Source organism: Larus michahellis, chromosome 2, assembly GCF_964199755.1.
Source record: "Larus michahellis chromosome 2, bLarMic1.1, whole genome shotgun sequence".
Classification (NCBI taxonomy): domain Eukaryota; kingdom Metazoa; phylum Chordata; class Aves; order Charadriiformes; family Laridae; genus Larus; species Larus michahellis.
The window spans coordinates 49,853,714-49,867,464 of NC_133897.1; the positions used below are offsets into that span (position 1 = coordinate 49,853,714).

The following is a 13,751-nucleotide window of genomic DNA, read 5'->3' on the forward strand; positions in this document are numbered from 1 at the left end:
TTGCCATTACAGAGCCAATGTAAACAGCAAAGCAAAAATTAAAGCAAAAGATCACTGAAGTTTAATTTCAAAATAAAAACAAGCAGTGCAAAATACTCTTGCCAAATATAATTTTCAAGTTGAAGTTTTAAGTTTATTTGGTTTTATTAGTGGTTAAAAATTTATATATTTTGCAATCTGTCTGATAATGCTAAGTATAAATATTCTCCTTCCTCCCCCCAAGGAAAACTGAGAAAGTATTAAAATATGAAATTAAACCATGAATGTGGATGCATTTTCCATAACATAACTTCTCAGTGTTAGAACAAGTTCCATGACTTTGCGTGTTTGATAGATATTTTGGCAATTGTCTAACCAGAAAAGGACAATGCTTGCTAACCTACAAAAAACCAAGGCAACCATTTCATCTTGCGGAACACGCAAAGGAGCTAGGGAATGGGGACAATAAAACATGGAAGTTCAGCACGAAGCCATAACTACAGTAAGCCAAAATACAGATCAATTTGGTATTTTCATTCCTTTATCAAGTGACCTCACAGACTGATAACTAATATTGTAGCATTCAGAGCAATTAGATGATGCATTTAATACAAAGGCTTCAGAGAAGCTACAGCTAGGCCTTTTCTATTTGAAAACACCTTCGTTTCTAGTAAGTAAAAGAAAGTGTTTTACTCTTTGAATAAAGAAAAAGAAAGCTACATCAATTCCTACTATTCATAGTATTTCTTTTTTACAAATAACCTCTGTTTATTTTTAATGTGAATGTGCTATTTCTAGACTGAATGTTTAAATTAGTTCTAGTCAGGAATCACCATAATTCCATTTGAAATTAGTCAGGATCATTCCATTTCCACGGCATTGTGAATCCAACCATGCCAGGATAAGGCTTACTATGGACTAGATATATTAATTTATTGATATCATAGGCTGTACTGATACATCCTATTTAATCAAAGTCTCTAGGTAAGATGTTCTAACACTTTTATCTGCCCTTGGAGGCCAGCAGTCATTATCATATGAAATTGTTTTATGAAGTTAAAACTCTACATACAAGGACAATAAATTATTGAGGATACAAATAACAAAGTACTTTGCTCTTTCTGTTTACTTTTCCATGGGAGATTTTTTTCACGTTTGTTAAATTTCTACAGATCATTTGACAGTCTTACCTCACTGGCTATGAGGTAAAGAAGCTCCCCAAGTGCAGGTAAAAGGCATTGTTTCAATTTGCTATTTCTGAAGTTCTCTCTGATGAGTTCAGTTAAAAGTATAATTGCCTAAAATAAAAAAACAAATAAGTCATAGGAAAACATGTACAATCTTTTCTCAAGCAAAATGTATATTAAAGGTAACAAGCTTTATCTGAAATGCCATCTTACTGATATACTTTTCACTTATGCTAAAGAGCCATTTGCAAATCATTTAGTAAGCATTGTAGTAATTACAAAACAGATTATATATGCAACGTGGAGAAAAATGCAATAAGGAAATAGCCTAGGTGACAAACTGTTAGCTATCCCTTCTTCCCTTTCCCTCAGGACAACAGAAGTAGATCTGCCAGGAAAAAAAGTCTACTTGCTGTTCCTATGTTTCTATCCGATCTAAAAGTTCTCCTCACCATCAAGTTACAAAAAGAACAAACAATGCTGTCTTTTGTGTAAATATTAAAGCAGGATATAGGAACTCTAAAAGTTTTGTCTCCTTATCTCTGAATTAACTGGCAACTCACTGCATGAGAACTGGACGTTTTTCCCAGTTGAGCAAGGATTATTTGTGTACAGAGCATATGGAGCACAGACTTCTATCACTGATCGCAGGGAAGTCAACATTTATGGTCCTATTCGAATACAAACAAGTAGAACTTCAACCCAGGCACAAGGGGTCTAAACAGCAGCTGTTCTAGGAAACCACTTACTTTGTGCAGTCAGTTTCCCAAGATATTCTAAGACTTTGCAGAGGGTTTAAATAGAGAACCTGATAGCTATTCTTGCACACTGGTCTCAACCCAACACAAAGATATGAATTCTTCAGTTCTGATTACAGGCCCACCAGCGTGGGCTCCTTTCTCCTTCTGTGGAGGATACAAGTTTAACTCTCTTGAGCATCAGCTTCATTGCATTCACTTCATCTGACTAAGTCCCACCACCCTAACATTCACATGCTTCATCGTTTTGCCTCTGTTAAGCAGCTTTCCCTAAACAGAAAAAAATACTCACAGAAAACAGAACCTTTCAGGTGAACCATGAGAGATGGCACAGGTAACTGGTTTTCAACATAGCTGAAACACTCATATAGCCCAGTGTACAGCAGAGACTAATATTTCAGTACATTTAAAATCTGGAATCACCTCAGCTGGTGATCCGGAAAAGTCAAGCAGTTCACAAAATCTGGTTAAATTGTGGTGGTTAATCTGTGATTTGTTTGCCATTATGTGCTCTCTAACTCTTTCACGTTTTTAACCAACACACTTCAGGCACAGGAGATTATGGGAGGGGGATGGAGTTATGGAGACAGACTGTCGCCTGGGTTGAATATGAGGCCACAGAGAGGGACCATGTGCTATTGCTGACTATAATGCCACATCGCACATTTTCCTGAAGTAAAAGAAAGGACCAACATAAAGACGTAAGACAAAATATAGCCACATTCATACACCTGCATTGTAGCTACAGCAGCAGATCTTGCTTCCAAAGTTTCTTCTGGTGCTGTAGCTACTAGCTAGACAAAGGATTGATGCAGCTCAGAGCAAAGAATAGATACACACACATAACCAAGGAAGCGGTGGCGGTGTAGCTTGTGTGTTACAAATGTAGGAGCAGGAAAAGCTTGGGAAACGTGAAGCTTGAAGTTGAGGGAACAGATATAGATGAAAGGACAACAGGGATGCAGAAGGAGACCAAGGGAAGTATATAAGGTTAGGAGCTTGCTTTAGAGTGATAGAAAGATGATACTGTCATCCATATGAACAATTCACAATAAAGCTCCTAAGGAATTCCATTTTCTCTGGTTAGAAAACTGGGGGCTAAAGCCACTTCAGTGCTTACTCCTGACGGAGAGAGCAAAACAATCTACAGTCCTTCCTCCAAAAGGGATTTACTGTGACATGCCTTTGAAGAGACGTGTGGTAACTGAAGGATGTAACACAAAAGTTTTTCAGAGTTACAAAGACACACACTCTTTACTTTGGGTAGCACAGAAAAGAAGTGATTTGCAGTACAGAATATCAGAATCCTGGTATTATCCTGATACAAGAAACTGCCTCAATTCTTATCAGCATTTTATAAGACACATAAGAAATTATAAGTCACTTCACATTTATTGCAAGACATCATCTTCTAGAGGTCTTCATTGGAAAACTACTCGTAGATGTTGCTGGATTCTGAACTGCTTTCATTACAAGGTTTAAATATTTTTACAATCACAAATTCATAGATGCATAAGATCAGTTGCTGAGTTAGCAAATATTCTTGTTTCCTAGATCCTTTGCTAATATTAAATGCAATTTATGTTTTTGCAAGTCATAATATTTTTGCAAGTAAAGGCTATATTCCAGTCTCCAACTTTACTGTCATTGGCATCTATATAGAAAGAGACACAATATTGACACAAAGGCCTCAAAAGCTCAAAGAAAATAATCTGTGAAAATTAGTCTCTTTTTAACAGACTTTGCAAGAAAATATTCTCCGAAAATCCCATCACAGACGTTCACAAAAGTACGTAGGGAACTGAAAGGTGAATCAAGTAGTTAAATAAATAAATAAATAAATAAATCAATCAGGAGTTTACAGAGTTTAACAATTATCCCAGGAAACAATCACTTCCAGTCCTAAAATTTATAAAATGTACTCCCCCCCTTTTTTTATAGTTTACAGATATACTTGGCAGTACAGCACTTCTTCTTCCTTAGAGCACTGAAGAGTTTTTATCCTCAACTTTCCTTGATTATCCTTCACCTTCTGACCTTAACAGCTTCATAACATAACTGCAATCTTTGTACAGAGAAATCACATAAAAACTGCAAATGTAGCCTTCAAATCAAAGCAAAAAGACCCACTAAACAAACTTTAACCTTCTCCCCTTTTTCATGTAATGCTATGTTCATTAACTGTTTTCTTTAACTACTTTCAGAACATTTCTTCAGATGTTATTAAGGAACTTCAAATAGTCTGCCTTCACTCTCATATTTAAGCGAAGAAATAAATGTATCAGTAAGTTTTAAATCTTCTAATATATCAGCTTGAGAAGTAGTAGTAAGTAGTCAAGTAGTAGTAGTAGTCAAGTTGGTTCAAGTGCAATTTTGCATTAAATGATGAACACATAATGATAGCATTTTCTCCTTTACGAGATTTGCTTTCTGTAGCTGTATAGAATTACTCTTGCTTTTGTGATGAAATACGTATTTTGAGAACTACTTTCACGGTGGAATCAATACCATTAAAAGTACCTCAGCACTGTGGCATTAACAGACATTATCCAAATTCTGTTAACACCTCTCAACTTTGCCTCTTTAGACTGAGGGTGAACACACCATGAAATAGTGTTTAAATTACACAAAATTGATGAGCCGTGGGACAACAGAAGCTGCAGAAAATAGTCCCAGCAGGCTAGCTAGAGACATTAAATCATCGTGATGCCTAAGTTAAGATTGCTTGTTTGTTTGCAGGCACGAAGAAAATACAAATCAAATTGTACATCTGCTGTAGAGAATCGAGGCAGGCTGTTCAAAAGAATCAGCTTTAATAATGTATTTCAAACAGCAGAAAACCCTTATTTAATATCAACACTAATCTTGTTTTGCACCTGTAATAGTTATTTTCCCAAAGCACAGTTATTGTGTCATTAAAATTTACCAATTTATTATCTAAATATATTTACGTATGCAGTCCTAAAATCCTCAGAATCCTATGTGCTATTAAATAAAATAGCGAATTAAACTTTGTATTTAGTAAACTATTTCTTTACTCACTCGTACTAAGATCCATTTGTCTGCCTTACTACTCAATTGTAATTTTTAAAAACTATCATTAACATTAAATATACCATGTAGATTATCCATTTTCTATGGGTTTTCGTTTGCTCATTAAAATTAAGAATTTAAGATTTAAAATTAACAAAAATTAAATCAAAGAACAATGTTTGATATTGGTGAACAGAAATTACTGTTTCTCACTCTCCTTTGAAATTTTAGGACTAGCAAACCTAGTTATTATTTTTATTCAGAAGTGATAAGAAGAGGAAGTTGTTTTCCTGATATTCCAATTCCTACTCTTTTCTCATATTTGAATGAAAAAGTGGTAAAACTGAATTAACAAAATTGAAACTGAAAGTTATTTTCTTTCTTACGCACCAACAAAAACTGCCAAAAAGCTAGTCAACGCTGCAATAAATTTAAGTTTTCATTTAAAAAAAGAGCTAGTTTATTAAACGAGAGATTTGTCTGAAGAAATCAGAGACATAAGTTCAGTAACTGAATTGCAATAAAATTGTTAAAAGAGAAAAAGAATGAGTTCATGAATTTTTCTACTGATTATCTTCATATATTAGGACAAATTTGTGCATCAAAGGTTATTTTTAGTAACTGTAAGTAGATTCATAACAAGAATATCACAATTAAATTACCAGAATCCAAAGACCAATAGAACCGTACGGGGGTACTATGGCAGAAGGCTCTGAAGATTAAATCATTAGCACACATTATAGCGCATACTTACTATTCTTAAATGCTTATGGTCTCTCAAACAGAAGCCCGTATTTACCATAATCAGATAACGGCCTCTTTTTCTTTAGAGAACGTACAGTCTACCATTTACCCTATGACTTCCCACTGTTCACTGAGCACATTTAAGTAATCAAATATTATATAGGTGCAGGGAACGGGAGCTCACAGAACACATCAAACACTGAACAGGCAGAATGTCTATGCCGTTAACCAAACTTAAGAAGACTCTCACTTGTCCTCTGCAACAGAAGGTATGAAACAGGAAGTTGTGATTCATCATATATTATAAGTACAATTATATATATACAAATATTTTTATAAAATAGATTTAATGCTATGTACTACAAAGTATTTATAAATACATAATTTTAAGAACATATTTTAAATGACCTAAAAGGAGAAAGGCAAGGTGTTTCCTGCTCTGTCATGTGCACAGATTACTTCTAATCTTGACAATAGTGATTTGCCCAAGATTTAAAAATATTCTTTCATCCTTTCATAAAGAAAAATATAAGACTTGAAAAAAATCTGCCCAAAGACTTTGATTCAATGTTAAAGGGTGGTATAAATTTTAGGTAAAAAAAGTTCATTAACTGGAAAAATGCACAACAGAAAAATCAATTTTTTATTTTAATTCCATAGTCTGACAAAGTCTCCTTTTTACCTATAATACATTTTTTTTCTTTTCAACCTGCATACATTTTCCCTTTCAGGGAAGTAAACAGTAATGAACTACAAGTCCTACACTGTCTAGTAAAAGCATCTTAAATTTAATAAATTACCTACACCTTTTACACTATCTGTCAAACTGGATGGATATAGTATAGTTATAGCAAGAGAAGAAAGAAGATAGATTCATATCTGGATAGACAATCATTACTTTCATTTACAACCATAGCGTGTAGAGTTGATATATTACCTGTAGCAAATTCTCAACCCATTTCAAGCTATATCTAGAAGTTTCCCTGCAGTTTTAGGAGACCAGAAGTGAAAACTGCAGCATATTCAAGAAGGGAAGGTATTTTATATCTTAAGATGTAAAGTGGCAATGGACAGATTTACAATATTACTCCATTTTTGATCTATTAGTATGACTGTCAGCAAGTATTATCAGAAATTAAAACATATTGGTAATTCTGCAAACTGTCTGCCTCGAGCAGAACAGAAATTACTTTTCAGTTCATTTTTGTGTGAGTAGACACACATCACATACTGTGAGCAAGTAATGCCAAAGCAATCTCACTTTCCTTGGAGAAAAATGCTCTCGCTAGGCTGAGAAAGTACGTTGTGGTTATATTGCCACCAACCAGAAAAGAAACTACAGTAATACTTATACCAAGTACTCATCTTTAAAATGGTGCATGAAAAAAAAATATGACCAGCCTTCTCTGAACATCTTGAGCATGTTGCCAACATCCTTTCTCAGTAGAATATGAATAGTTAAAACATTACAAGGAATAACTGTCCTTAATCAGGAGTTGAATCCACATGTACCCGTGAACTACAGCACCTCAGTGAAAGCTGGTTAAATATCCTGGAATAAACAAGTGGCTCGACTGAAGAATCAGGTGGCAAGAGGGAAACATACTTTTGTCAAACTCTCCTATGGGGTGCAGGTACAAGAAAGGGTCTGAGTCAGTGAAATATTCAGGTTTTACAAATGTTATGCTTAGTACAATAAACTATGTCATGGAATGAGGAGGACTGAAGGGAAGTCTGACCATCACACTACGGACATGGTATTAATGCTGTCCAGAATGTAGAAAAAAAGATAAGCAAGTATACAATCTATCACACAATTTATGTGGAAATATAACTCCTCTAGAACTCCTTTAGGGAGCAACATAAGATGGATGTATGACATTTTTCCAGGTGGAATACAATGCAAGATTGATTCATCACAAAAACTCTTTATCTTTTCAACTTTTACATAACTGCTGTAGGAAGAGGTCTTAGGAGACAAGTAGAGTTGCCAACCAAATGTCACAAACTCAAATGGAGTGTCCTGGTTTGAGTGACACAGGACTAATTTATCTTCTACTGCCTGGGAAAACTACACTTTTAGAAGACTCTAGTGTCTGAAATTGTGAAAATATTTACTTTATAGTCAGCTGTGGCAAGCGGGTTTCAAGGTCTCAGTGTTTCAAGCTCACCAGGTTGGGGGATGAGGAGGAGCAAGACCCAGGCACTCGACCCAAGCTGGCCAACAGGATTATTTCATGCCATGAATATAAATTAGGAAGTCTGCTGAGAAGTGCTCTCTCCCCTTACTGGCTGCTATCCTGAAAACTTCTCACCAGTGCCGGACCCCTGAGCCCTTCCCTTCCTCCCGAAGCCGTTGCGCTCACAGTGTCTGACATTTACTGTCTGCTGCTGGGAGTGCACAGCTTTCTGCTGATAGAATTGGATGAGTATAATCCTTGTATATTTTATATTGGTATCAGGATCAATATCAGTTCTTTAGTATTATTAACATGAATTATCTAGTCTTATTCTATTAAATCTGTTTATAGTTCAGCCCTCAGGTTTCCTTGTTTTTTCCCCAATTCCCTTTCCAGGGTGGGAAGGGGTCATTGGGTGATAGGAAAATTGTCTAAACAACAATAAATTGTTGTGGATTTCTCAAACCATAACATGGAGGCTCCATCAACTTGCCTTAGAATCAACTCAAGATCCCAAAGGCATACAGTCAGTCACAAATAACAGGAATTAACTTACAAATTCGTTACGTTTACTAACAAATCAAAAATGCACCTAAAAGAACTGTCTACAAGATTTGGGGTTTGTTTGTTTGGGTTTTTTTATTTTTAAGAAAAAATTGTCATTTCTTCTTGTCTGTTATGGCAGATGTATTATTATATGACTTCAGTTGCAGATTTCCACCCTAGCCCTTAAATGTGAAGCTTTTTAATGACAGGAAGGACCAGGTAAAAATATTTGCTTCAAACAGCAGAGAGATCCTGTTTTTGTTTTTGTCAAGTGCAGGAATTAATTAGAAAGATTTCTGCCTTCAAAACTGAAGTCAGTGGCAGGAGCATCCAAAAGAAAAGAAAGGTCTTTTTTTTTTTCTTCTCCTTTTTGTTTCCCTATATTTAACTATCATCATTATATGCAGGTTTCTACCATTCATCCTTGGCTTTTCTTTTCATAACTCTATGTGAAGTTACTCTAAATCATCTTCTGCTTGCAGGCAGTGATCCTGTTATCCACTTAATTTGGAAGCCATGCTGATGACACTCTTGAAGACCAATGTCCATCAATAATCAATCTAAAAATATCCTACATGGATATTTTAATTCTACATAGAATTTATCACAGTTTTAATAAAAAAAAAAAAAAAAAAAAATCTATCGACTCTGAGGATTTTCCATAAATTTCCTTTGAAATTAGTTCCCTTTATTGATTATTGCAAATTCCTTCATTCTGCTCATTGAAGATGTAAACATCTGGATAGAAATTTCCTTCTTTTCTGCAGACTTCTTTTTTAAACATGTTTCAGACTAAAATCACATTTTTCTTCCAGATAATAGATGAAAGAGCTGGTATTCAGAGGAAAAGCTAGGACTACAACAAATATACAACTGATCTTGCCTAACACTGAGTGTGTTTCATTGCTGTACTCAGAAAGCAGCAGGAAATTAGGCTTTTCAGCTACCACCAGTGTGCAATTTCTATCACAAAAACATGTTGAGGTCTAATTGTGTCAATCAACCAGGTGTGTGGTTTGGAGGAAAAGGCTGGATTTTTTTTCTCCTGTTACTAGTCTATGATTTGATTAATTTGCAAGTGCAAGACCTTTTGTCAACCTAAGAAACGAGAGAAACATATACTATTTTCAAACTATTCATTTTGACATTTACCTTCATTTTCTATTCTACAAAATTTACCCACAGTATGCTAGTGAAAATTGATGCTACAAGGAAAGACCGAAGTCCATCCATGATGCCAAAAAATACTAGTGAAAGAACACATATAATTTAAATTTAAAACACGTGACAAATTAATCTCTCTTTCTGTCCTGTGATGCACAACCATACAAATTTCTGTACTCTGATGTGTTGTTTTCATGAAAACTGGGGTAGCATAAAAAGAAGAGACAATCATTTTAGCATTGTCTCCTTCCCTGCAATCATTTGCTATCTCTTACACAATTTCTACCAAAATAAGCAAGAGTAAAAAATTAATAAATAAATAGAATAGATGTGGGGTTTTTTTTTGAAACCTCTAGAAGCAAAATAGAAGCATAAAAGTGACAGAAAGGCTGTAGTGCCAACTCATTTCTTTTTAAACAGAGTATACACATAAGAAAATATTTTGAACGCACTACACAGAAAAAGCTCAGAGACTATTAAGTATCAGAACACACCCGCCTAAACCAAGGATTTTCTGTTTAAACTTTGTGATAGCTAACAAAGGAAGACGTGAATATACTAAATGGTGGCCTTTATATAATTAAGTTTAAAAGTCAGATGGCTGCAATGCAATTCATGCGAAAGCAGGCACCGTTCGCTGACAGATCTGCTTGTTACCTGTAAAAGTAAGGATTGTTCAAGTATCCCTCCTGCATTTTCTACATACGGATTTAGCTGCCTAATTTTAAGTAGAGAGAGGGAATTGGAGACAGTAACTGCTCTTGGGGCTTTAGAAAATTTGGAATTTTTTCCTCTGCGTGAAACAGTGCTCTGAAGAATACGGGCTTTACCAAGAAAGCTAAGGGTGTATTTCCAAAGGTAACTGGTAAAGGGGCTGACAGTTTATTTGTTAACATCACATTCATTTAGTACTGCTGATAGGCTGAATCTTTCCATTTTTAATGCTGCAGGATAGCCACCCTTATGCTTTTGTGAAAATAATAGCAAGATACCTTAAATTTCCCATATGGGATCTGATTTTACTTGTCTTCATTTTTTTGGCTTTAATTTAAGAAAAAAATTAAAATGCATATTCAATTCATCTTGCTCTATGTGTGTATGAATAAAGCCAAAAAACCTCAAAGATATCACAGAACATTTTCAGTTTAAATTCCCAAATACAACCAATAAAGGCAAAATTATTCCACATGTACACAGAACAGGACACAAGTATATTCTAAAGCCTCAGGAAAGCGATACCAGAGGAGGAACAAACTGAAATGAGTTCAGCAAAAGCCCACATAGTACAACAGTCAGAAAACTAAGCTTCCCACTGCACGGTACATACATAATAAAGGGAGCTGTCAGATACATGGTATGCTTCACATAATGATCATTTTCCTCTGGAAGTAGGTTAACCTGAAACTGCTTATCACCCTAGGATCAATACAAAAAGGCAAATCCTATTCAAGAATCCTCCAGCTGCCTTCCAAATCAAAGCAGCTTCCAGGTTTTCTTCTTTGCAGCCCTAGGAAAGGATGGTTTGCACAAACTAATCCATGAAGTATTACTTTATTCTCTTACATTCCTGCTTAAGAACAACCTCTGCTCTCAGGCAAACATGCAATTGGTAGACTTAGGGACAGAAAAGTTGAAGCATATATAATTATATGTTTTCTATGTAGCTGAACTGAAGGAAAACATAACTCAATGTTGATACTATAAGCATTATTTATTGGCCTAACACTTATGATTTTCTTTTTTAACAGTAAGAACTATCGGGTCAAGATCTGTTTCTTAGTAGATTTTGCACAGTAGATATTTCTTTGCATACTTCCAGTTCTGAAATGGAAAATAAGAGATGACATATCTCAGGTTTTTTGAGCACATTTAGTCCTCACTAGACGTAATTCCCATTATCTTTAAAAGAAATTATCAATTCTACAGTTGTCATGCATGTAAACTCCCTTTACTCATCGGTAAATGCTACCTGGGAATAATCTAGGACAGAGGAATAACCAGCTTAAATCACGGCAAATTTAACTATGACAGAATTTAAGTAAAAGAAGTATAATAAATAGTAATTTAGAAAGTGATTATTTTATAGTGAAAAAAATATTACTTTTAACTTCAAATTTAAAGTATTTTAATTAAGTAGGATTTAAAACTATATTCCTCGCTGTACATTTACATTATAATGGATAGAATGGAAGAAAAATGGAATTATAGAATGTCATACAATACGATTTAAAGAGCTGCATTTTAAATGGTATATGATGATTGGTTTATGCTAACAGGTAAAATACTGACATCTTAAGCTTCGAATACTACTTGTATTGTCAAAGAAGTCATTATTTAACATCATTTTTGTGAGATAATTAGGTTTCTTTAGCTGTGGTAATATGCAAATAACTAACTGGATGACAGCAAATGACTATGCAATGTTAAAAAAATGAAAAGCCTAAAGCTAACATTTCCCACTTTAAAAAGAAATACAGTGGGAAGGGCCACGAATCCTGAAAACAAAGTCACACTATGCTTTAAACAGAAATCTCACAGCTTGTGTTGCAAAAATATTACAGCAGAGATGGGCAAATATATCCAATGGTTAGAATCAACAAAAATCTGTGATTACAGGAAAGTGTATATGTTGAAAATAGTCCTACAAGCTGCCTGGTGAGACATGAAACACTTCAATCATTATAACCTATTATGAAGAATCCTTTTAAAGTGTTCTCTGATGTAAGATGTGTTATTCCATGCATAAGCAACTTAAATACGGCAATCTTGCATCCGAATTACACATCAGTTTCACAGCATGTGTACACAGAAGAATGAAGGTAACTTTTTTCCCCCCCCCCCAGTGTCTCACTCCAAAATGGAAGTGGATTTTAGTGTTCTACTTTCTTCATACAAATAAGTTTACTTCTGAAATATCCAACATAAAGTTACGCAGCAATATTAAAGGTAAATGAGTTCCACCAGCTATAAATAATACATTTAATAAACATAAGAAAGAACTTGACGTAAGTCAATGAGCGTATCCATTGTAAACTAACTGTGACAGTAAATTAATTTTTTTGTATGATTATATTTTTATCCTTAAAAGTGTTACTTTTTAAACACTTTAAGTGTTTAAAATCAAGATATATGGAAAGAAATCCTGATCTCATAAAACAAATCTTTGTCAATAAAAACACAAGATGCTAAACTGCTGTCAACTGGATCAAGGCTGCTTTTTGGCTTTGTGAGTGGTCAGCTCCAGATGCTTTGTTTAAAAAGGTACAAAAAAACCACAAAGTGAGCTTGGAACACCCTAGTTAAAATTATCTCCTAACTCCAAACAATTAGGTACTGACATTAAACCTGAAGCATGCAACTTTAGAGGCTTTCACAAATGTTTTGCTAGTCCTTGCTGTTGTAAGTCTGATACTCCCATTAGCCAAACCAACACTTGGAACTTCTCTGAAATTTGCCAATTTTTCCACTTTCATGTTCTCATGTGGAAAGGAGCTGCTTCATCTCATTATGCATCCTCTCACTGGATCTTAATTTGCCACTTTTCAACTTCATGAAGTGGCTTTATTCTTTAACTACAATATAGGAAAAACATTCCAATATATATTTCCCTGTATCACTCAGCATTTGAGGATAATTCAAAGATATATTTTTACTAAAGAATCTGACACTCTTCAGTACCCTCAGAGTTCTTTTACTTAATCCTTCTTTTTGTTTTTCCTCAAAATCATCTTTAACTCCTACAGTACCTTTTTTGAGATAGGTAGACTAAGACTGGACATAGTATTCTAGTAAAAGTTGATGGTGGGGATGTCCCTCCTCTACTTTAAAACGCAAGCTGACGGAATATTGCAAGGGGGTGAATTTGAACAAAACTAGACACTGAGCCACAAACTCCACAATATCTAACAGAAACCCCATGAAACAGCTATTGAAAAGATGGGAAAAATCAGAAAATACTTTTAAGTTATAATTGGAAATGGAAAGTCATACACAGTAACTGCAGAAGTATTTCATTCAAAATACTCAGTTTGATGCTTTCGTACCTTCAATGTTACCTGACTGCCCAAGCAGGAAACAAGACATCAGCATTTCCAAAAATAAGAACACTATTCTTTTTTATTAAAAAAAAATTATTTTTAATACACTAAAACTTCAAAAGT

The 13,751-nt window shown here is 34.7% G+C and overlaps 1 protein-coding gene across 12 annotated transcripts in view; it reads right to left on the bottom strand.

The window, feature by feature from the left end:
- ULK4 (unc-51 like kinase 4) overlaps nucleotides 1-13,751 on the bottom strand; it is a 248,934-nt gene that overhangs the window by 200,361 nt on the left and 34,822 nt on the right. For all 12 annotated transcript variants that reach the window (XR_012585552.1, XR_012585549.1, XR_012585551.1 and 9 more), the window contains one exon: nucleotides 1,170-1,277. Coding sequence is in view for 9 of the 12 variants with exons in the window: in XM_074575248.1 (XP_074431349.1) it covers nucleotides 1,170-1,277 (108 nt within the window). In the remaining 3 variants the exon portion in view is untranslated. The remainder of the gene's footprint in view (nucleotides 1-1,169; nucleotides 1,278-13,751) is intronic.